The 25,980-nt window shown below is 38.9% G+C and overlaps 1 protein-coding gene across 1 annotated transcript; it reads left to right on the forward strand.

Annotated features, from left to right (window-relative positions):
* Positions 1 to 6,973: 6,973 nt before the first annotated feature.
* LOC110944954 (eukaryotic translation initiation factor 5B-like) lies at positions 6,974 to 17,074 on the forward strand. The gene is made up of 4 exons (XM_022186597.2): positions 6,974 to 7,113; positions 7,701 to 8,118; positions 8,335 to 8,835; positions 16,703 to 17,074. Exons 1-4 carry the CDS (start codon positions 6,974 to 6,976, stop codon positions 17,072 to 17,074), a joined length of 1,431 nt encoding a protein of 476 aa, XP_022042289.2.
* Positions 17,075 to 25,980: the final 8,906 nt, after the last annotated feature.

Below are 25,980 nucleotides of genomic sequence, written 5' to 3' on the forward strand. Positions count from 1 at the left end.
ATCATTAAGGGCACCTTTAATTCTGTCTGCTACAATCTTACTGATACATTTGTAAAGAACATTACAGCAAGCAATCGGACGAAAATCAGTAACAAGCATAGGGGTCGAAACCTTTGGAATGAGAACAATGAGCGTATGATTCAATTCTCGGAGCAGGTTACCCGTTTCAAAGAAATCCTTAATCGCATTAGAAACATCATTACCAACTGAAGACCAAGCACTTTTAAAGAAGGCTGCCGTGTAACCATCCGGCCCAGGGGCTTTGTCGTTACCAATAGAAAACATCGCCTTTTTGATCTCCTCCGTCGTTACCTGACGAACCATATTAGACGCCACGTTATGAGATAACATTCTCGGGAATAAATCCGGAGCCGGCTCAAGCGAAATGTCACCTTGAGAACCAAAGAACCTTTCATAGTGCTGAACAAACGCTTTATAAACCATGTCACCCTCATAAAGAATACCACCCGAATCAGTAATAACATCAATTCTGGAAAAATGGTTTCTGGCTTTCAAAGAAGAATGAATGAAAGCCGTGTTCATATCACCAGCAGCTAACCAATCCACTTTCGATTTTTGTTTCAGGAAGCGCTCCTCATCTAATAAAGCCGTCTGTAAATCACGGCTAGTTGAAGCCTCATCAGCACGGAGATCAACATTAGACGGGTCCTGATCCATGTTTTGTTGAATCACATCCAACTTCAATCTAAGGCTATCGACTTTCTTATGGAGATTCCCTTGTTTAAAAAGCAACGACCTTAGCGGGTTTTTCAGCAAGCGAAGTTTTTTTACGACTCGAAACTGATGCACACCATCAACATGAGTATCCCAATATTTAGTGACAATCTCTAAGAATTCTGGTTTAAAAACCAGAAAGTTAGCGAATTTAAAAGACCTCGGTTTCAGATTCATAGCTTCCGGGATAGATAAAATACATGGGCAGTGATCCGAGAGCCGATAAGGCTTGAAAATAGCAACCGAGTTCGGATATTCAGCTAGAAAAGGAGTGTTCCCCATCACACGATCAATTTTCTTTAGTAACCCAACCCCTTGCTTTGGCTTTTGGTTCCAAGTAAAATGAATACCTGACCGATTAATATCAACCACTTCAATGTCATCTACACACGCTTAGAATTCCCTCATACCAATAGAAATAGAAGACGTGCCCATAGAATTATCTTCTATATTTAGCGCCGAGTTAAAATCACCCATAATAAACTACGGACTATCCGCAACTAGGGTTTTGTGCATAGAAAGTTGGTGCCACAAATCCCTACGGGTCACATAATAATTGGCAGCATAAACAATAGAACAAAAGACCCTCCTTTTATCCAACTTAAACACGAGTTGAAGATGCATAACCTGAGCCGACTGAGCCAATATCATCACATCAAAAATGGCCGGATTCCATCCAACAATGATCCTAGTGCCTTTGTCACAACAACCACCATTCGAAGTCCAACCCCACGAGCGGAACACGGACTTACACACACTCGCCAAATTAGCAACATTTACATGGGACTCTAAAATAGCACACAAACTCAACTTATAATCCTTCACAGCCTGCCGAACCTCCATTTGTTTAAGCAGGCGGTTCAACCCCCTTATGTTCCAAACCGCAAGACTAATCATCAGCAACTACCTGAGAAGGAGTGCTTGCGCCTTGTTTATTCTGTATTTGTTGCGTGCCTTGCTGCATAAAATCATCCATTTCATTATACACATCTTCAACCTCATCATCCGTATCCTCCAGGCCCGTACCCGAAGGATTCTTACTTGTACCCTCCCCGAAATCAACTTGATTTAACACATCAAAAGGGTTATTCAATTTAACAGGCACCGAAGAAGGCCCGTTATTACCTTTCGGCTGAGGTTTTGAGACCACCGGCCGATATTCAAATCTGTTTTTCTGTTTGTTCACCGGAATGCCCGTCTTTCTAGCAGCTTTCTTCCCATGAACTTCAGTATACCCATCCTGATCAACAACCGGAGCCTTTCTCAATTGCGTGCTCTTTTGAACATTACGAGTTGGCATGTCCTTCCTAACATTTTTCATTGGCCTCTTTGGACACATCTCAACCGTGTGACCAAAGACACAACATGTAGGGCAATGGTGCGGACTCCATTCATACTCCACATACATAGTTTCCTTAATAAAACCCTCCCCTACCGGTTCGGGTATCGCCATTGTAATCTCCTCACGAAACTCCTTGTCAGCCGAAATTTCCACCAACGCTCTAGCATAGCTGCTACAGCCCCACAAATCCGTACACATAGAAGTTGTAAAAGAATCCAGCATTTTTGGCTCACCGATTGTTGTAGCTATCAGACTAAGGCCATCTTCTGTGTATGCCGCAATAGGGACCTCATGAATTTTAACCCAAACCTGCACCTTCTTAACTTCTTTCTTTTCTAGCTTGGTTGTAGGAGTCCATGTGTTAAGGAACAACGGTTGCGACCTGATAATCCACGGACCATCTTTGAGGACATTCATCATCCCACCTTCATCATTAAACTTAAAGAAGAAAAAGCCATTAGCATTCATCATCGTCTTTTGCAAACCATACTTCTTCCAATTACCTTTAACAAAATAGTCAACAACCGGGAAAGCAACCCGGTCCCCCAAAAAATACCCGTATAAAGTATTAGACAATTTCTCCTGCACGGTTCGGACGGATTCCTTGGGTAAAACAACGTCACACCCTTCATGCATAACCGAGCTAGACAACGAACGGAAATTAACTTTCTGAATGTTACTAGCTACCACCGAATCCGCATACGACTTAGGAGTGGAACTACTTCCTTGAACATTAAAAGAAACATGCCCAGCCGAATTAGGGTTTCCCCTTTAGCAGCCGACATAGGGTTTGCATGGGAAGCTCCCATTGCCGCCACATAACTCCCTTCACATGCACGATCCTCATTCAATTCCACCGGTTTAGAAATCTCGAACAGCCCATCAATAACCAAATTACTATTAGTTGAGTACATACCCCGCCTAGGAAGCCAATTGTTGCCCTCAATATTAGTCACTCGCAATCCAATACCCCGAATCGGAGGTGACTTCTCTTCCGTCCCCGGAGTGACACCCTCCTTCAACGGATTTTGACCATCACTTCTACCCTCCATGCACCCGAATCACTAGAAAACAAAGAACTTCCAGCCGAACCAAAGAACAATGACAAAACAGAAACCCTATTCCTGTAACTCTAGAGCCGAAAATCAATTCTTAACACATTAATCCAGAGTATCAATCTAGCTAAGTTAAACTCAGTTAACCGCGACCAATAACACCCAGATTAATACGTCAGAAATTCTAATACAGCTACTATGGCGGCGATTCAAGAAAGAAAACGAAAAAACCCTAGATTCAGATTGATTACTATTGCTAACGAGTTCGTTATAGAGATTGAATGAACAACCTCTAATCACAGACTGTTATACAAACGAATCTCAAAGAAAGTTAGGGTTCATGATGCACAAAAAATCGCCCAGGAGAGAGGGAGGGTCGAAGGTAACGCAATTTTACCATTTCTACCGCATAAAACGTACATGCATACATGCATAGTCTAAATTTCCCCTTATCAAATTAACACTTAACATATTATCACATTTATATGTTTAAATTACTTAACACATTTTATCATATAAGGTTCACTCAAAATTTACCCATACTAGTGTTCATCGAAAAACGCGTATTTTAGCGATTCGGTAATGTTTTCGGGCGTTGAAAGTCATGTATGACCAACGAAACACCAAGTAAACTTAAAATTAGTTAAAATACTTGTTTTTAAACTAAAAACATCAGTTTATTTACTGTTTAAATCATTTTTACGAAAATCACCCGAAAAGCCGAGTTTTGACCGTTTTAACGCATAGTTTTGCGTTAAACGTTACCATAACCATCCCATCTCGAAATGACTTGATATTTTAACACAATACATGTTATTTACTGATTAAAATAGTGGTTATAATCAGATTAGTGCAGTTTTTGTGTAAGTCACATAAATCATGCGATTTCACGTATTTTACAACTTTTAATGCACCAAATACAAAATGCAAAGCTAGCAAACATTATGAAAAAGTTATATATCATTGAACACTTCAAAATAACTTTATTTTAGGGTTTATAATCTGACCAAAATTGATTTTTATTAAATCATGCTCAAATGATCATTTCATGCTTTCATAATATCATGCATGTTCACTTATGTGCATCTAGTGCACTCATACAACATCATCAACATCATTTATGATCTAATCATACTCAAGAACACATTAATTTCATGTTCTTACAAAACATAACACACACATCATCATGATCATCCAATCATTCATACATAAATGCTAATATCCTTCATATTTAAGAACATATGACAAACTTTTATATGCATGCATACATACCTTCATACATATATACGAAATATATATACTCATATAAACCACCAAAAATTCACTTTTCATCATGTCACTTTCAAATCTTAAATCACCTTTTGAACATTCTTATATGACACATATTGATTCTTACATGCAACTACTTTTCAAGTAATCATGTAACTCAAGAATCTTTCAACAAAAATAAAAAACACAAACACCTACACATACACACACACACACACTCACGGCCATACATACATATATATATACACATCCATTTTATTGCATTCAAAATAAAACCCATTTGTTTTATGTTTCAAGTTCGTGATTAAACTCAAGATCAAGAGAAACTTCCATCACTATCAAGAACATCAAGAATCAAAACAAAGTTTTTAAAATAAATTTATACCTTCAAGTTCTTGCTTGATTGTTGTTTTAAACGCCTTGAAATCACTTCTAAACACTCATTTTAGCTTGAAATCACCTTGAAAGGGATATGAATCTTCAAGATTAAGTTTGAAAATGAAAATGTTGGTGTTCTAAGGGGTGTTCGGCCAAAAATTTGAGAGAGAGAGAGTTGTGATTTTTTGAAAAGGTTTTCTTGGAGAATGAAAGATTATGGAATGTATATGTGATTTAAATGATTACTCACATTTCTCAAACACTTACATGTGTCATATTGGAAAGATCAAGAAGAAGTGAGCAGCCCTACATGCCGCCACCTAGCCCCTTACACACATACTTATCATATACATACACTTATATATAAATTAGTGTTAAAAACAGTATTTTACTGGATATCGGGTATTTTATCTAGCGTTTTAAACCCGTTTTAGTGCGTTTTAAATTATTTTTAACGCTCTATAAAAATAAACCTGCCAAAATATTACGGGACAATATTTTGTTTGCCTGGACTGGCTATGTTGTCGGTATTTGGCAGTATGCACACTATGCTGCGCGGTACGCGCTTAAAATCGCAAAAATAGGAATTTAAGCGTTTTTATTTATTTTTGTCATTCTATAAGAATAAACTTATCAAATTATTGCTAAAATGATTATCAGTTGCCTTGCCTGGCTGTATTGACAGTGTTTTGTTGGTATACGCGCTATATCGCGCGGTACGCGCTTAAACTCGGAAAAATAAAGTTTCTTAGCGTTTTAATTTATATTTCCTCACGAATATGATGAAAATATTTATTCTAATCATAACAGACTATTTTTAGAATTTTAGCACTGATCGGGTGGTCACCGATGTTCGTTTCGCATTTTAACCGTTGCGCGATAAGCGTTTATCTTACCGTTGCCAACATAATTTTTATCAAAGTTTAATTTTACCCAACACATTAAATTTCACATATAAACATCATAACCAGTCAAATATAGCCCTGTTACCTATTCACAACACGTATTACAATTGTACGGTACGACTTGAAAAACCGGGTGTGACAGTCTCCCCCTGTTTAGGAAATTTCGTCCCCGAAATTTTTACTCTACAAGTTTTGTTTTCGTACTAAATAAGAATAACAAAAACGAATCTATTGGATATAGACTTATAGTTTCTATGAGAAACTTGGATTCTTACGAAGAATCCTTGTAGATCTATCTTACACACGTTCTTGATTTTTAAACTCGTTGCTGGTGCATATGTCTGTCGACTTCGTCTTGTATCGAGTTATGTGTCTAGATTGGATAGAATGGAGCTCGGTAGGCTAGATATTAGGATTTTAGAGGATTTCGACCAGTTCGCACGATTGGCAGAGGCCAATTCGTACGAAATGATCATTGTCCATTTCGCACGAAATGGATAATGTCCATTCCATGCGAATTGGTCATCCCTATATATATCTGAGCTTTGTCTTTCTTTTGTAACTTCCTGATTCCGGTGCCGAGGTGCTGCCGAAGTGTCAAGTGGTCTGTAATCATGTCAAATCAATAATCAAGACAGTTAAAGTGAATCTGTGTGTGAATTAAGCTGTAATCAAGTCCAAATCACCGAATTCCACCTTTGGTTTGGATTAGAACTCTTCTAATCGACTCGTATAGGTCGTTCAACGATCCAACAAGTGGTATCAGAGCCAAGGAGGAAGAGTTCATACCGATTCAGCTTGTTTTCATCAAAATTCTGACTTCTACTCATTCTTCTTCACATTTTTCAAAATTAACGGAGTTTTTACGGTTAAAATGGACTGATTTTCACATGTAACGTGCGAAACACAATTTTAAACAATCCTTGAAAGAATTAGACTTAAAATCCACCTAAATCTTGATCAATTTTGTCAAAATTTATCCGATCGTGTGACATCAGCACCAATTCGCACGAATTGGTAACCAGATCGCTTGAAATTGCTTCCATTTCGCACGAGTTGGTGATTTAGAGGTCCATTTCACACGAGTTGGTAATTCAGAGGTCCATTTCGCACGAGTTGGTAATTTAGAGATCCATTTCGCATGAATTGAACCCTAAGTATTCCATTTCGCACGAATTGAATCCTAAGTTGTCCGTTTCGCTTGAAAAAGGCCATTTCGTACCAAATCCAGTTCGTTTGAATCATCAATTTGCTTGAACTTTGAGAAATTGTGAAATTTTTACTGAAACATGGAAGAAGAGTTTTACAATGCGTTTGCTACTGAACAGGTTATTCCAGCTACCGTTGCTAAAACTGTTAATAGTGAGAATGAAACAGGAACTTTCCAAAAACCGCCGAAGCTTATGTACATTGAGGATTTTAAAGGATGGTAAAACCGGTTTGAAAATTGGGTGCAAGCTTATAAGTTTGATGCATGGGTTTCGTTAGATAAAGATTACGTTAAACCAAAAGATGAACGTGGAAATGAAAAATTTTTAAGTGATTATTCAGCGGGTGAGAAATTAAAATACACCAGTGAAAAAATGATGATTAGTATTCTCCAACAAGCGGTAAAAGAAGATATTTTTATTTTGCTTCAACATGAGGAAACTGCTAGATCAATTTGGTTAGCGTTGATTAACAAATTTAAGGGAAGTGCTGATATGACAAAAAATAAACGTGCATTACTAAAGAAATCATTTGATATGTTTACAGCTTTTGAAGATGAGACAACTAAGAAGACTATCGATAGATATTGTCATCTTGTTCAGGAAATGAGAAGATTGGACATCAAGAAAGAAGATGATGAATGGGTTAATAAGCTAGCTGATGCACTACCACAGAATAAATGGGGAACATATTTGTTGATTTTAAAACATATGAGAAAATCTGAAAGTATGAATTTGAGTAAGTTCATTCAGAAGCTTGAGAACATGAATTGGATGTTAAGAAAACTGTTATCATGAATAATCCAAGTGCTCAACAAGATGTTAGTCTATACTATAGAGGAAGAAAATTTGAGACTACTCCGAGTCCGAAGATTAAGACTGCTTTCAGTGCTGATGGTACTTCCGGAATAAATGTTAGTACTACAACTCAGAGTGGTGGTTATTCTTCGTCATATTCAAGTTTTGATCCAAATTTCTCTACACCAAGTTCTCAACGACAGAGTTCAACAAATCTGCAATGCAATGTTACATTGAATATTCAATATGGTCAAAATCTCTCTCCAGATATGGCTAAGCAACACACGGCATCACTTGTTACTGTGTTAGAGTCGTATGAAAGCTTAGTTTCTAGAAGAATTGGAAATCCGATGCTTACAAAAGAAGATTATGACCAGATTGATTCTGAGGAACTTGAGTTTATGGACATCAAGGGGTGTTTAGCTAGTGTTTTGAGAAGAGCAGAAAAATTCAAACAAATCACCGGAAGAGATGATCTTCGTGATGCTGCTACATCTAAGTTAGGGTTTGACAAATCAAAGGTTACTTGTTTTCGTTGCCGAGAAAAAGGGCATTTTAAACGAGAGTGTACAAACAGAGAAGCAACTGGATGACAAGATCCGTTTGGAAACAACGATTACCATCGAAAAGCAATTTATCATCAGGTTGCTCAACAACCGTCATCATCCCGTGCTATTGAAGATGGAAAAAAGAAAGCTTTTCTAGTAAATCAAGATGATGAAAGATTGCTAGAGGGATTCAGCTGGGACAAATACATTCCGGCTAATTCAGAAAAAACAGCCTTTGTTGCTCGAATCTTGGAAGAAGAATCAGTCAAATCTAAGCCAAAAAGAACGAAGATTTTCAAATCATCAGAAAGTGATGAAGATACTGATGATGAGGAAGAATATATTAATAATGCTAGAAAAAATTTAGACTCATTCAGTTTTAATTTGTTTTTTGCAGATAAAATCGAGATGTTGAAAGAGAACAGGGCTACTCGACTGAAGAGAGAATTGGAAGAATTGGAAGCAAGAAGGATTGCTGAAGAAAAGGCAAAAATGGAAGCTGAAAAAGCAAAAGTTGAAGAAAATTCGACAGAGAAGATCGAAGATGAAGAGTGTGAGGTAAAAGTAGAATTTGATGAAGAATCGATGACTAAAAAGGTGATAGAGAAAATTGTTGAAACAATCGTTGAAGTCGAAAAAATAGTCGAAGTTGAAAAAATTGTTGAAGTTGAAAAGATTGTCGAAGTTGAAAAGATTATTGAGGTCATAAAACCTTGTCTGAAATGTTTGGAACCATGCAAACATTGTGAAGAAAAAGACAAGAAGTATAGTGAGCTAGACGAGTTGAAAGAAAAATTGTTGTTTGATGCGAAGTATATAAAAGAATCATATGATGTGTTGAACAGAACAGTTGATAGTTTGAACAAAACAAACCTAGAAATAGGAGCTGCTTCGACAATGATGAGTTCAAGTTTAATGACTAAGCAGAAGGTCATAAATAGCTATATTGAAGAGTGTGCAAAGCTAAAGCAGGATTTGGAGACCGAAAAGATTGAGAATGAAAGAATCAGACGATTGCTGCTGAGTTATTCGACTTGTGATTATTTGATTGATCGAGTTTATCCTACTGTTGCAGGTCTTGAAGCTTTTCAAGATAAAAAGACGGAAGATACGGATACTGGTAAGAAACAAAGTGTCAAGTATAACAAGTGTCCGCCTCCGATCTGGAAAAGTTATTCTCCTAGAAAACCAAATGAGGAACAATTAAAAAAGGCAGTCAATATAAAGTTAAATTCTGAAACAACTGATGAGTTACTAGACAACATTGACGTCACATTCACAGCGTCTGACACTGATCATGAGTCTGAGTTATTAAAGAAAGTGGTCGATCAGGTGTTGGATATGGATGAAGAGTCAAAGTCGGAGTCTAAATCTGAAAATTTGAGTTCGTCAGACAAGAGTTCAAATTCACTGGTTAAAAGGGTTTACAATAAAGAATTTTTGTTATCAAAAAATAATTTGAATGATGAACTAATCAAAGTGGCATATACTTTGAATGATTCGGACAAATTATATTCTGATGAGGAATTTCCAATAAGAAGTGTCAAAACTGAAATGATCAACAAGGTTTTCAAATTAACAGAAATTAATATTTCTGAAATAAAAGATGTAAATCTTACTGAAAAACCTAAAAAATACACTTCAAGGGTTCAACAAAGATTGAACAAGAATAAAGGTTACAGTTCTGGTTCAGGTTTTCAACAGAAACCAAACCATAACAGTAATTTCAAAAAGAAAGGTTTAGGTTTTATTCCTCCAGAAAATTATAAAAATAAGAAAATTTATAAACCAAAAACTAAATTTGTTTCAGGAACAAGTTCAGAGGAAGAGAAGGAGAAACTGTTCAGGAAACAGTCAAACAAAGAGTTTCTCGATGAAAAGAAAAAGAATTTGTTGAAGAACTCTGTACCAAGAGTTGACAGAAGAACATGTTTCAAGTGTCAAGAAGTTGGACACATTGCTTGGAATTGCACAAAATCCACCAACACAAAACAGGGAGTTTCTTCAAACTCAGAATTGAAAAAGAAATATGTTGATAAAAGAAAACAATCAACTGAAAAATTTAAAGAGTTCAAAAATTCGACTTTCAAAGTTGGTGAAAGTTTGAAACGTTTTTACAAAAGAAGAGTCGATTTAAACAAACAGAAATGGGTTGTTAAATCAGAGAGTAGTTCTGACAATGAATCTGACTCGTCAAAGTCAGAGGAGTCATTTGTTGTGAAAAAAGATGAGAATTCTGTTCCAGAAATGAACGATGAAAACTTTCCGTCATTGTCAAAAGAAAATCTGAAATCAAAAGGTAAGATTGAGATTTCAGATCAATTCTTTGCTGGTGAGAAAGAATTTGATGCTGAAAAAGTTTTCAATGGGAAAGTGAAACATATCTTTGGGAAAATGGCTAATGGGAAGGTAAAAGGAGCAAAAGAGTTTTATAAATCAAAAAGATGGTGGATTGAAGATGATTCACAATCACCCAAGATCGGTCAGGCTTGGGTGACAGCATTCTCTACTTAAAATCCTGATTTGCCGGAGCTCTCAAGTTGGTAATCGTGGAGCATGAATCGGCATCTTTCTCAAATTTGAAAATTGTCATATTTCAATTTACAAATGGTATGGTTGATAAATGAACCTACAAGTGGTTGAAAAAGGGGTTTTCACTTACAAGTGGTTATTCAAGGTCATTAAGTTGAACTTGTTTTAACTTTCATACAAGATGTTGAAAAAGAAAAACAATGTGATGAATTAATCCCCGATCTTACAAGTGATTTCAACAAAACTAATTTTCCGGAAAACCATTTTGATTAAAACAAACTTAAGTGTTTTGAAATCATAATGGGAAAATAGTTTGTTGTCAGGGGGAGTTCTGATTGTTTATGCCAAGTGGATGGCGAATTGAAGCAATTCGAATTAGTTTGTCAGTTTGTTTGTACAGTTTATTTTCAAATTTTCTTTGAAAATCAAAATTGAAACATATTTTTGATTTTAGGGGGAGTAAAAATTTTAGAAATTTCGAAAATTTGAAAATCCAAAAACATGATAAAATCTAAAAAGCCAAAAACATCGAAAATTAAAAAGAGTATTGTTGTGAAAAAGAGGAAATGATAGTACATCAGTGGACTATCAAAGCACGCTAAAGAATTGAAAAGTCAAATGTGATAAACGATCTCACTGATGATATACCAGTAGGTTTTTATACATTCAGTAGATTGTTTTCGAGATATAAACCTAAATATCATTACTTACTTATCTCATGGGGAACATCTCTCGGATATATGGGTAACCCCCGAAATCTTGTTTGAAAGATTTTCTATTTCTGACATACTAGGTCTTTGTCCGTGATGATATCTGGGGTATTATACCAGGACTTCTGATTTTGCGGGAGAAATAGCCTAGTCCTCGTATAATACTTTGCACTGCTTTAATCATAAAGCCCTCCCTCAGCATAAAAAATGACGAAACATTGAAAAATGCTAATCATGTGATGTTGAAGAAAAGATCCCCAAACGGGACACACATAAAGACAAGCCATCATCTCTTTGTCTGAATGGAAGTTCTAACCTGAGCTCTCATGGTCTCGCATTACCCGTTTACAGATATCATTAGTGTACATTCACCTGTAAGACTGAATATAGGAGTCTGGATACGGGAGTATATTCTGAGGTGGGACACGCGAATAAGTTTAAGCCATTAAAACACTAATCTCGTATCTCGAAACAATTGAACTTTGTGTGAAAATTTAAGTGGATCAGTATACTGACAATCTAAGTGAATCGTTTAGAACTTAAAATGTTTAAAGCTTAACGGTGATTGTGATTTGTCTCAAAAACTGATATGATCCTCTTACACAAACTCTCAAAATATTGTCTGTAAATATTTCTTTACTGTTTTTCTTTAAAAAACAAAAATCCAAAAAGAATGTGTTTTAGCATTAAAATTTTGAAAAATTCAAAAAGATTTTATTTCATCTTATTTTCGACAACTGATGTTGAAAAGCTGATTTTCAAAATTCCGAGTGCTAAACATGATGACAACAGGTTGGGAGAGTTTGTATTAAATGAGATACTTTGGAAAGAGCATGAAGACTGATCAAGACTGAAGACTTGTCATACTGAAGACTCGACACCGAAGACTTCGTCAACATCCAAGGGGGAGTCTGTTATTGCATATGTCTGTCGACTTCGTCTTGTATCAAGTCATGTGTCTAGATTGGATAGAATGGAGCTCGGTAGGCTAGATATTAGGATTTTAGAGGATTTGGACCAGTTCGCACGAATTAGCAGAGGCCAATTCGTACGAAATTATCATTGTCCATTTCGCACGAAATGGATAATGTCCATTCCATGCAAATTGGTCATCCCTCTATATATCTGAGCTTTGTCTTTCATTTGTAACTTCCTGATTCCAGTGCCGAGGTGCTGCCGAAGTGTCAAGTGGTCTGTAATCGTGTCAAATCAATAATCAAGACAGTTAAAGTGAATCTGTGTGTGAATCATGCTGTAGTCAAGTCCAAATCACTGAATTCCGCCTTTGGTTTGAATTAGAACTCTTCTGATCGAATCGTATAGGTCGTACAACGATCCAACACTCACGTCTCAACGCTCTCCACCCTCTTTAGGGTCCATCATTCACAAGCTCCAAATCAAGAAGATTCAAGTCAAAGTTCCACCATTTCGGATATCCTCTGGTTACACGACCTATAAATCGTAGATACTACTGGAATGCTGAAATCGCCCTTCCGGTTAGTAACATAACTCTTCTGGCTATATGCACTGCTTCTTCGATGCTTCGATAAACCTCCGTTTATCTCCCAAATAATCTTTACAAAGCGCAAAATTAGTGTATCACCCATTATACACTTCTTCAAATGTATCCGAATGGTATATCATGTACACCACTCATTTCTGATGGTAACTTGAGCCCAGATACATCTGATCCAACTCAAGATGGGCTCTCGAAAGGACCAAGTCAATATGGCTCAGCTTTTCTTTCCTCTGCTAAACCCTATAGCATCTCTCAATATAACTCCTTTAACAGAACTAAATCTTCAATTGTCCATGTAATTCTTCTGTTGATCAATTGGCAACCTTTAACCTTCCCTCGATCTAGACAAATCCTGTCGCTGGTTTCCTAGATAAAGTAAGGTTTGGTTAATTGTCCTTTGTCACGTTAGCTCCACGTAGTGACGATCAACTCTTCATCCATGCAAGGCTTCAAACTGAGCAACCTAAATACTAGCATGTTAAGTATTGTTGTAAGATATCTCTGCCAAGGGCATGTGAGTATCTTAACTTCCTTCTAAGTCCATGATACACGCTTCCCAATCTCAAACTGATCTATAAGCATACTTTTATCATCCTTTCCAATTCCATAGTTAACTTCAAACGTTACTTATAATTCTCTTTGGTTCGTGTATAGATGTGACACCCCAGGAAAACCAGGAAAACCACGTAACCTAACTAGCTTCCTCAGTAACTACGTGCTAAATTTCGGGACGAAATTTCTTTCAACTTGGGGATGATGTGACAACTTATATAAATCCATGTACATTGTGAATTCGTGTTACGTGTGCTTTGTGAAATTCATGTATGATATGTGATGTGTTTGTGGTGTGTGATTTGTGTCTTCAATCGATTGTGTGCTTAGTGACGTGTAAAGTGCTGTGGTACATCAACGTAGTGGAACGTGATATTGTAGTAGGTCAATTTCGACACGAAATGTCTCATTGGGTTATGATAAGGAAGCTCGTGAAGAATCCACTTTATAAGTTTCGCGAAACCGACATTTTATGGATTTGCCACTCGTCTTGTGTGTTAACAATCGGCCCAAACCCCCACCCAAAACCCTTTGCGCAAACAACAAGCCCAATCCGCCATCCCTTTCCCTTCTTGCGCAAGCAGGCCCAACCCATCATCCACCCAACCCTTCCTTGCGGCCCACTCCACCCAAACCGCCCCTAACTCCCTTATTATATTATACACGTACATGCATGGGGAAAAATAAAAACCCTAAACCCTTTGGTGATCCTTGTGTGCGAAGGCAGGAGAAGAGAACCCCCCATTCGCGATCAGCTTCAAGAAGGCTCTCGGGTTCTTCCGTTCAGCTTCTAGGTAAGTATTCACGTTCCCTTTAGTGTTTTATGTGTTTTTAATGGCTTTACATGGCTGTGATTTCTGGTATGGTTTATCGTGATGATGGTGTGAATGATTACAAGCTAGGGTTAGTTGAAACTTGGTGTTTTTGGTCATCAAAGTGATTAGTTAGTAACTAGGGTTTTTGTTTGTGGATTGAAACTCGTATTGATGATAGTTTAATGTTCTAATATGAATCATCTGATGTTATCATGGCTGGGTTTATGTCAAAGTCAATAATACTTATGTGTTAGGGTTCATGAGAATCAAGAATCGTGCATGGTGTTATCAATAATATGTGTAGTCATGTGTTTCTTGATCAGGGTTTAGAATCTTGATGCCCAAATATGATAAATTTGATAAGATTCTGCTGTAAACGACTTATAACCTGATGTTAGTCGTTATTAGAAAGTATGGTGATCATATGCGTGCGTTTTAGTGGTATTTAAGCGATAAACAACATGCTGAGTAACATTTACAGCCAACTTCAGTTGGCTGTAAACGGACCGTTATAAATTGAAAAATTTATTTTCTGAAGTCTAAATTATATTTTTTCGAAAAACGAAACAAATGGCACTGGAATCACATTTTTTGAGGTCGTTTGCTATTTTTAAAGGTCTGTTTTGTACAGCAGCAAAAGCTGCGTTTTTTCTGCAGAAAATGCGTGTTATGTTTTTCGTCATAACTTGAAACCTGGATAGAGTTAGGTCACAAAATTGATACTGTAGATGACCACTGATGTTGTTGTAACTATCCAACTGGAAGTTCGTCAATCGGACTTACGATGAATTTTAAATGAATTTTTCCGTGGACTGCAGTCAGAAAGTGACGAATCTGATTACAGCCTGATAAATGATTTTTGTAAAATAATTTTTAATGAATTGGATCCCAAGATTTTTACACAATAATATTTGGATCGTTTAAAATATTCTGTAAAATTTGGGAATTTTTGGAATAAGTTAACTATTTTATTAAATTACTCGAAAACAACCCAGTTTTAGATGTTAAAGCTGAAACAATGTATGTGGTGATTTGCGTGTCTAAATGTCAGTTATGTTGTCCGATAATGATCCAACTTGTTGTATGTCAATGAAAGTGGTATGTGAAATCTCGTATGCTTGCTCTTGAGTAGTTATAGGAGGGATGTATGTATGGTCATGATCAGTTAAAGTGAGTGCGTGTTATGTGATAGATACGTGTAGGAACTTTGTGCTTTAATTGAAATTATTAATAAACTAAATGGTAATCATATTAGGACGTGATTGACCAACCCCGACCGTTAGCTATTTTAAGAGTTCAACCGAGCAACCAAAGGTGAGTTCACACTTTTATAAGGCATGGTCGTTTGGTATCTATGGAGCTTGCACGAGCAGGAGGAGTCGTTGTGGGACATGGACCGTTGTGTGCCATGTTAAACTTTAAGAACTTATGACTTATATTTTGGTTTTACATTTTATGCTTCCGCTGTTTAACTTGGACTTGGTTAACTTGTTTTGAACACCAATTATATTGTGTGGTTGAACTTTTATTTACTTTACTATATTGTTCAATATGATTGGTGGCTTGATCCTTGTCAGTCACGCCCCCTACGGTGATACTCTGCTTGTGGATTTGGGGGTGTGACAGATTGGTATCAGAGCCATTGGTTATAGTGAACTTAGTTTTAAAAATGGAAAAGCATTTTGACAAAACAAGACAATAACCTGTACAATGCTCAACGATCCACAACGACGCTTCTCTCCACGTGCAAGACTCAACACCATAGTTGGTATGGTATATACTTATATTGCCTGTTTATTAGTTTGCATAGTGCATTGTTTATGGTACGCTTAATAGTGTAGCAACTGTTGATTGAAACCCTGTATGCTTACCCTTTTCTGTCATTCTTTTTCTTCCCCTTCTGCGTCAATACTTTCTTTTAGTACGTTGTGAGTATGCATTCTTTCGTTTAACTTGCGTTACGTCATTAACTCGACAGGCATGTCTGCACTGTCCGTATCTTTCGACCAATCCCGGGCGCTAGGGAAGGCACTCGCTGCTACTCACTCACCCCCGCGTCAGGTGGAGACGCGTGCGGCTTATAGAAAGAGACTCGCGCAGGGCGGGGAGTCGTCCTCCCGACCTACGCATGCACTGCCAGTTAACTCGCTCAGCGCCCAGGCCGAGTCTGCTGTGATTAAGGCCCTCCGAGATTATAACCAGATTTTAATAGAACAAAACCAAGTCTTAATGGAGCAAAATCAGAAATTACTGAAAAAGGTTGCTACCCTAGACGGGCGAGTGGAAACTCAGGAGAAGCAGATACGGGAACTTAATAGGAAACTACTGATTTGAAGGCAGAAGCCCTAAAAGGGCGCGAGGTACAAGGTTTAATAATGAGAGACGCTCGAGTGGATCAAGAAAGGCTTAACTCGCATGCCGAGAGGCTTGGTATGATGAATTGGAGGATCCATCAGTTGGAGGAAGCCCGCTTTGCACCTGCACCCGAGCCAGCCCCAGTCCCAGCACCTCCCGAGCCAGAGGCGGAAGAGCCTGATGAGGAACCGGAAGAGGTTCCGGAGGAAGAGTCAGAGAAGGATGAAGAAGATCCTGAAGAGGTTCCGGAGGAAGAGCCGGAAGAGGAGGATGAAGAGCCGGAGGAGGTCTCGGATAGTGACGGAGACGATGATGATGGTAGTGACCTCAGGGATGGAGACGTGGATGACTGACTCGTCTTCCACTCGTTTATCTAGTTATTTCTTTCAGTTGTTTTCGTATAAACAATCGTGGTGATTAAAACTTTTGCGAATATTCGTTGTAGTGACTTATATGGTTTAATTTGAATGGATTTCCTTATTTTATTGTTTTATGTATATTTCTTGTGCTGAGTTGTTACCTTACCCCTTTTTCCCCTTGCACTACAAGAGTCACCTCTTTGACTCTACGATAGTTACCTTAATTATGGGAAACCTCTCACTAGCCTTTGTACTAACATGTGTTTATTGGTTGATGCAATGCCTAATTTCTACTATTGGCTTAGACCAACCCACCATTCCTTTACCACAGTGACACTACATCCTCGCTTCTCCATGCAGAGACTCTAATGCGAACTCACTCTAATGCATACTTTATCCTAACCATATACAACATGCGCACGACCAGCTGTACCATCGACATCAGGTAAACCCTGTTATGGGTTCTTAAATGCTTACTCATCGATTATGACTACCCTTTCTCATGTTTCCACATCCATACGCGATATACTTCTGAACCCTATGACCGTGGACACTCGCTCGGACAGGTTACACTCCCCGAACGTTACTCGCTGAGCATTGGGCCATAAATATGATGATACCACAAGTACTGTCCTTTGATCTGGATACGACCGATATAACTCCTCTGACACGACATTCGAATTTAGTCTAACCTGACAAATATGTCACTTGTTTCCTCCGACGACATCCTAATCTACTTGAAGAGCTAGTAGGGATCCGGGCGACACCCACACTTTACCATGGAGCTCCTACGACACAAACAACCTTATGTTAGTTTCTAGCGAACGACTTTTGGCGTTACGAAACTCGTTTTCTTGATCGAATGCACAAACCCTCGTAACTCTAAAGCTTGCTCCGGAATCCGCATTCCAACAGTTAAAGGTGAAACCCTATAGTACACCCATGTTACAACACGAGTTTCCAAGATTCCATCTTCGCATTTATTACCCGTTAATTGTTAAGTTGTTTGTTCATACGACTTGTTTGCCTTGTAATTGTACGCGTTGGATTATATGTCGAGATGTTTGTTTGTTATGTTATCTGTTTAATGTGATTAAGGTGTTTGATAGTATATCATGTAACCTGTTTGGAAACTTAAACTACTTAAACTTTAAATGAGTCCGACGAAACGGAGTGTTTCGCTATTAACCATCTCGACGAAACCAAAGGTGTGTTTCGTCACACACTCTCTACGAAACAGGGCGTTTCGTTATCTTCACCTCGACGAAACAGGCGTTTCGCCGACCCAATGTACGTCGAAGCCCAGTTAGGGCCCAGTACGCTGTTTCGTGTATAATTACGTGAAACAGTTTCAGTTTCACACACCTTTGGCAAAAAAATCGAAACCCTAGAGCTCTCTCTTCTGTGTGACGGCAGTTTGAAGTTCTCGAAGCTATTCTTAGCGATCAACCCGTTATTTCTCCTATCTCGGTTAGTGTTAATCATTGTTGATTGAATCATTGTTAACTGTGTAATTGAAATCGGATTTAATTGATTACTAGGTAAGGTTCATGTTCATGATTAGATGATGTTTTGATTATAATAGGACCTAGATTATCAGATTACGGATTTGTATGTCGAGAGTGGATTGCTTGATGATTTGTAGTTAGTAGATAGGGTTGATATTCTGTCTCGAACCATTTAGACTAAACTCGATGCTCTTGAATGAAATTGTTATGCCACGGTTTATGTTTTGGTTGATATTTGCATACCACAATCATCACTGGATTGAATATTAAACGAATATACGTTATAACTTTGTGGGTATCAATGATTACTGTGTTGAATGATTACTGTATGATTGATGATGTTTATGATGACAGTTAGGGTTTATGTGTTTTACGAAACTGTTATGTGACGTAACTGATCTTTTGGACGAAACGGAATCACGGCGAAACGGGTGTGTTTCGCCAAGGGTAATCACGGCGAAACAGGTGTGTTTCGCCAAGGGTAACAACGACGAAACAGGGGAGCTTCGTTGAATGGGAATCATGACGAAACAAATGTGTTTCGTCAAGAGGGTAAACTGCACAGTGAACTCAGTTATCTCTGTTAGTAATTAACTAGGTTAGTGAAGACTATGCTAACTGAAAAGGATGGTACAAGTGACTGGAAATTGATAAGCATGACTTGCATGAACTTGTATAACTGTTACATGCTATGTGTTAGTGGTTACTTGCATGTACGTGATGATCTTGACTGTCAGTCGTACTTTGTGAATGTAAACTGATTGTGAATACGTGCATAACTATAGGACTTGATTGATTACTTGCGAGCACATAGTTTAGCATACCGAGCAAACCAAGGTGAGTTCACACTCTTTCCAAGGCATGGGATTCCCAAAGGTTGGGAATGGGTTAATGAATTAAACGGTAACTACAACCTCACGTATTCTCCTTGGGTAGGATACGTACGGCCATCCTCCGTAGGTAGGATGCCAAGATTTCACACTGGACCAAAACTATATCATCAAGTCCCTCATTTATATCGACTTAATCGTCGAGGCCTATGGCGAGCGGGTCATTAGTTAATAGCGCTATTAGGTTTAATAAACCTCACACCGTGTCGTTCGAACGGGCGTGTACTAATGGACTATGGGCAAAGGGTCAATGCTGATAGACATTGACTTAGGGCACCTTTTACATTTTCGTAGCAGTCGATACACACGGTCTAGTAACACATGGGAAGCCCCCACTAATCTTCGCAAACATGTCTGGGAGACCGCGATACGAATTAATACAATACATGGTTTACGAAATAAACGTACGATTTACGAACACTATAACTAAACAACCAACTGTGAACTCGCTCAACTTTGTTGTTGACTCGTTGTTACATGCCTTGCAGGTTGTTTGGTACTCATGGAGTTTGCACAGGGAGGCGCAGTCGTTGTGAGACATGGCAGTGTGTGCCATGTTATAAACATTACACTATTTCGTACTTAATACTTGTGTTGGGTTTTACATTTATGCTTCCGCTAAACACCTAACTATGCTTTTGTTTTGAACACCTTTCATATTGTTTGGTTGAATTACATTTACTACTTACATTGTTTAATATGATTGGTGGCTTGATCCTGGTCAGTCATGCCTCCATGCGGTGATACCCCGCGTGTGGATTTTGGGGGTGTGACAGATTGGTATCAGAGCCATTGGTTATAGTGAACTTGGTTTTAATAAGGTAAAAAGTTTTTATTAAAATCAGACTATAACCTGTACAGTGCTCAACGATCCACAACGACGCTTCGCTCCACGTGCAAGACTCAACACTATAGGTGATACTATTCATGTTTACATTACCTACTTGTTAGATACATACTACATTGCTCATGGTATGCTTAGATAACGTAGCAACTATTATTTGAAAACCTTGTTTGCTCACACTCTTCTGTCATTCCATACTTGCGTATTGATATGACGCACTTCTCACTTGCGTTCTCTTACTTGTGAAGATCGTGAGTGGACGCGTTAACATGACACAAGCCCAGTTGACGGCTTTGATCAACCAACAAGTTGCTGCGGCACTTGCAGCCGCTCAAGCAGGAGGTATAATCTGCAGTCACAACCCACTCTGGGATCTTTAGATCCTACACTCGCAAACCAACTCTTGTGTTTAACTTTGTCCTTTTCTTATATACACAAGAGGTCAGAATGCTCAGCCACCTGTTTGCACATTCAAAACCTTCATGGACTGTCGTCCTAGTACTTTTAGTGGAACTAAAGGAGCCGTTGGACTCCTCCATTGGTTTGAGAAGCTCGAGTCCGTCTTTGAGATGTGTGAATGCCCTGAGGCTCGCAGGGTGAAGTATGCCACTGGTACTCTTGAAGGCATTGCGCTGACTTGGTGGAATGCGCAAGTTCAGATGCTGGGGTTGGCGGCTGCCAATGCCACCTGTAAGACCCCAAATCCGGGTGTCTCACAGCTGGGACATCATTGCATAAACAGTCCAAACACTTGAAAACTTTTAATTATTAATATTATAATTAATTTGTTAATTTGAAGAATAGGCAGCGGAAAACATTTAAGTCAAATTCCCAAATCATGGGAAACATCCAAACTAAAAATACAATATTTAATTGTTTAAATTTTATTTATTAAAGCATCGTCTTCAGCTAGAAATGTCATCTTCAAATGTCGGGTAGCTTCATGCAACATCCAAGAGGTCATCGTTCATCGAGCTAACCTGAAATCAATCTAACATGCATGCAAAAGTCAGCTAGGCTGAGTGAATTCAAGATTTTTTTTAACAAATAAACACTTGTAAAACATCTTCATCATGGAAATAAATAAATATATTTATTTTATCCTTAAAATTAAAATTCATCTTTTAATGAGTCAAGCACACAACATAGATCTCCTCACCTTAAATCCCAAACACAAAGTAGGGGATAAAGGAATTTTTCATCTCCTCTTGCCCCAAGGGCAGATAAACTGCTAGGGGACTTCCTCTATTCGACCTAGTCGTGGCATGACCCAACACATCACACGCAAGCACATAAAAGGGCAAGAAAATAATCCTCATGTATAGTTGGTATGTAAGTACAAATAAACTATACAACTTCATAAAAAGGGTCTTTATCCAAGTAATACATCTAACATGCGTGTTAGCCCTAAACTTTGAAAAAGTTTAAAGAGGGCATCATCAGCTCACACATAAATATACACGTTTATTTGTGTGTATATATATTTATATATATAATTACATGTAAATATTAATCTACTCAATGTTTGCCTTCACACGAATAGTAATAGGCATAAAAAAAACATATATTCCTACTTACTTCTCCTGCTTAAAGACCATATAAGTAAACATGAATTTCATATACATGTGAAAAGCTTTACCACATCCTTTATAAAAATAATCATACGAGTTTAGCATGCACATTAGCCCAAAAGATTTCAAAACATTTAAAAAAAAGTGGGCTCAAGAACTCACCTCGACAAAGAGCACGGACCACAAAAGCTAGAGAAGCAAGTGAAGGTGCGGATCGTAGGATGGCGTCAACAATCCGTTTCTTTGAAGTGTGAGAACCTTTAAACACATGCCCTCAAATTAGCATCATCATATAACACCCATAACCTAGATAAATACCCTATCCTAACCATTTATGTATCACCATGCATCCATATTCCCACCATCCACATACTAGAATATATATTATAAAATCCCAAAGTCGGCCCATTAATCCCAAACACGTTAATACTGCCCACGCTACCGACCATCATCATCATCTTACATATGTCACCTTTTGTAATTCAAGTTGCAAACCCCACATTAAGCTTTTCATAACATAACGAACCCATCACCAACCTCAATTTACCCATGCTTACCATGTTTCTTTATTAGACAAAATTTGAACCTTCATTAAAGTGTCAAATTAAATAATGTGGTAAAGTATTAATATGTTTCTCTAGTCAACACCCACTTCATCATCGATCTTGCAAATGAATTCTCACATTCTGATATCATATTTATATGCAAACATCCATATAGCCATGCTATTGTCAACACCATCATCAATTAATTCATTCAAAACCTAGCTTCATGACAATCACGCATCACCATCATCTAAATAACTACCTCTCAAACCCATGTAAAACATTGTTATTGTGTCATCACCATGAAACCACCACCGAAAGCCACAACATAACATGTAACGTTCTCTGTTCACTTCTGTCGTGTCGGGTACACCACTACTGAAGTTACCGAATGTCACCATTGTTAACCCATCGTCTTCATCCTAGATTCCTTGCCATACGACTCCACCATTATCATCACCAAACACCACCAACCTCACCATTACCACCCACGACAACGTCATCAACCGCCACCAGCACTGTCGTTGACACCATAACAAATCACCACCGCCATCGCACACGACACCAGACACTGCCCCCTTCTCATTATCACCTTCACAACCCACTATCAACACCGTACATCACCGTTTAGCCATTTCTACCATCCTCATCGTATGCCATCACTACCACCCCTTGTTACCATCGCCGTCGTCACCTCGTAGCCAACCACCATCATCGCATACCTTATTTCGATCATCACCGCAGTTACTTTACAACCCAAACCAGGTTCGCAATCATTATACTGTTTCTCGACCACTCGGAATCGCCTAAGGTCGAGAACACAACCGGTCTTCTTCTACACGACGATTTTGATACCCGCAAATCCTCGCATCAATGGAAGGGAACAAAAACAACTCAGCATATGCTTCTTTTTCTTCACGGCGCTGTCACAACGGTTATTGTCTAAGAATGGTGAAGTTTTGATAATAGGGTTTGCTTACATAGAGGTTTAAATTGAAAATTTACACTATGGCCCCCCTCAAATCTTTTCCATATGATTTCTTGCTCCTTCTTAAAACAAGGTTTCGTGTTATACACTTTGCACCCTCCAAGTTATTATCTTGGTGCAGTTAGGTCCCGGAGCTAACGCGTCATCGCTTTTCATTTTTTTATCTCTAAATTATATACGCAAACTAAACAATAACATAAGCGAGAATTCCGGGCGTTACACCACCCCATGGAACGATTTCAAGGAACTGATCAAGCGGGAATACTGCACTCGTGATGACATCCACAAGTTGGAAGTGGAGTTCTTTAATTTGAAAATGACGGGGCCAGAGATCGAGGCGTATACAAAAAGGTCAAACGAGCTGGCCATCTTGTGTCAACTATGGTGGACCCTCCTATCAAGCGCATTGAGTTGTACCTTAAAGGCTTAGTACCAGAGATTCAAAGCCATGTGACCTCCGCTAATCTTGCTACCATCCAGGATGTTACTCGTCGTGCTCATCGTCTCACAGACCAGGCAGTGGAATAGAACAGGCTGCCTAAGCGCATCGGTGCTACTACCATTACTACTTCTGCTACTCCCAGCAACAACAAGCGAAAATGGGATGGAGCCTCCAGCAAGGGTTCGACTTCAGTTCAGTCCCAGGCACAACAGCGAAAGATTGATGAATATCAGAGCCCTGGTCAGCAATCTTATGGTAGTCAAAGGCAGGGTGGATATCGAGGAAATCTTCTGAAGTGCCACACATGCAACAGACACCACAATGGTCAGTGCAGCAAGGGTCGTTGTCAGAGGTGTCTCAAGATGGGTCATGAAGCTAAGGATTGCAGGAGCTCACGACCTGCAAATCAGAACCGTCAACAACAACCACCAGCTCCACAGAACCAGTAGCAGCCACAACAGTGAGGCAACAGGGGATGCTTTCAGTGTGGTGCTGAAGGCCACTTCAAGCGGGACTGCCCTTAGTTAAATCAAAATTAGAACAATAACAACAATAATCAGGGCAATGGGAACAACATCGGGGGAAACAATGATGGAAATTATGGTGCCAGGGGTCGAGCGTTTGTGCTAGTTCAGGGTGATGCAAGGAATGATCCTAACGTAGTGATAGGTAAGTTTCTTCTCGACGACTTTTATGTTACTGTTTTATTTGATTCGGGTGCCGATACCAGTTATGTGTCTCTAAAAGTTAGTTAAATGCTTAAACGTACACCAACTCCTTTAAACACCAAACATGTCGTAGAGTTAGCCAATGGTAAAAGTTTAGAGGCCACACACATAGTCAAGGGTTGTAACATTGTCTTAGCTGGTCAGCCGTTCTCCATCGATCTCATTCCTATAGTCTTGAGTAGTTTTGATATCGTCATTGGAATGGATTGGTTATCCCAACAGCAAGCAGAGATTCTGTGCAAGGAAAAGATCATTCGTATTCCTCGTTCGGGGAAGGAGCCTCTCATGGTTCAGGGTGACAAGAGTGGTGCTGTTGTGGGCATCATCTCTTTCCTAAAGGCCCAGAAATGTTTGCGAAAGGGCCACGCGGCTATTTTAGCACTTGTCACTGACGCATCATCGAAAGAGAAGAAAATCGAGGATATTCCAGTAGTACGTGACTTTCCTCAAGTGTTTCATGAGGAATTACCTGGGCTACCGCCTCATCGCCAGGTCGAATTCCAAATCGAGCTAGCTCCTGGAGCAGCGCCCATAGCTCGAGCACCATATCGTTTAGCTCCATTAGAACTAGATGAACTGTCCACGCAATTGCAAGAACTCTTGGATAAGGGTTTCATTCGTCCTAGCTCTTCGCCCTGGGGAGCTCCAGTGTTGTTTGCAAAGAAGAAAGACGGTAACTTCCATATGTGCATAGATTACCGGGAACTAAACAAGGTGACAGTGAAGAATCGCTATCCTCTCCCACGTATTGATGACTTGTTCGATCAGCTGCAAGGGTCGAGCTACTATTCAAAGATTGATCTAAGGTCAGACTACCATCAACTGAGAGTCCGGGATGAGGACGTCTCCAAGACAGCATTCAGAACTCGCTACGGCCACTACGAGTTTCTAGTCATGCCATTCGGGTTAACATATGCACCAGCAATCTTCATGGATCTTATGAACAGAGTATGCAAGCCTAACCTGGATAAGTTTGTGATTGTATTCATCGACGACATCCTGATCTACTCTAAGAGTCAGGAGGAACACGAGCACCATTTACGACTTATTTTGGAACTACTTCGAACAGAACAGTTGTACGCCAAGTTTTTGAAATGAGACTTTTGGCTTCGTGAAGTTCACTTTCTAGGCCACGTGGTAAACAAGGATGGGATTCATGTTGATCCATCCAAGGTAGACTCAATCAAGAACTGGCCTGCACCACGTACACCAACGGAAATCCGCCAATTCTTGGGTTTGGCGGGCTACTACAAAAGGTTCATTAAAGACTTCTCAAAGATTACGCAGCCACTTACTCTACTGACACAGAAGGGTGTCACCTATCGCTGGGGTTATACACAGGAAACAGCTTTTCAGCACTTAAAGGATAGGCTCTGCAGCGCAC

Source organism: Helianthus annuus, chromosome 6, assembly GCF_002127325.2.
Source record: "Helianthus annuus cultivar XRQ/B chromosome 6, HanXRQr2.0-SUNRISE, whole genome shotgun sequence".
NCBI lineage: Eukaryota > Viridiplantae > Streptophyta > Magnoliopsida > Asterales > Asteraceae > Helianthus > Helianthus annuus.

What these genes read in the sequence shown, in the direction of transcription:
- LOC110944954 (XM_022186597.2), top strand. Translation starts at nt 6,974, where the DNA reads ATGGAAGAAGAGTTTTACAATGCGTTTGCTACTGAACAGGTTATTCCA. An exon ending in ATTGAGGATTTTAAAGGATG is followed by an intron (nt 7,114 to 7,700) that starts GTAAAACCGGTT and finishes GAATAATCCAAG; the next exon opens with TGCTCAACAAGATGTTAGTC. An exon ending in AAGAATCGATGACTAAAAAG is followed by an intron (nt 8,836 to 16,702) that starts GTGATAGAGAAA and finishes ACTGATTTGAAG; the next exon opens with GCAGAAGCCCTAAAAGGGCG.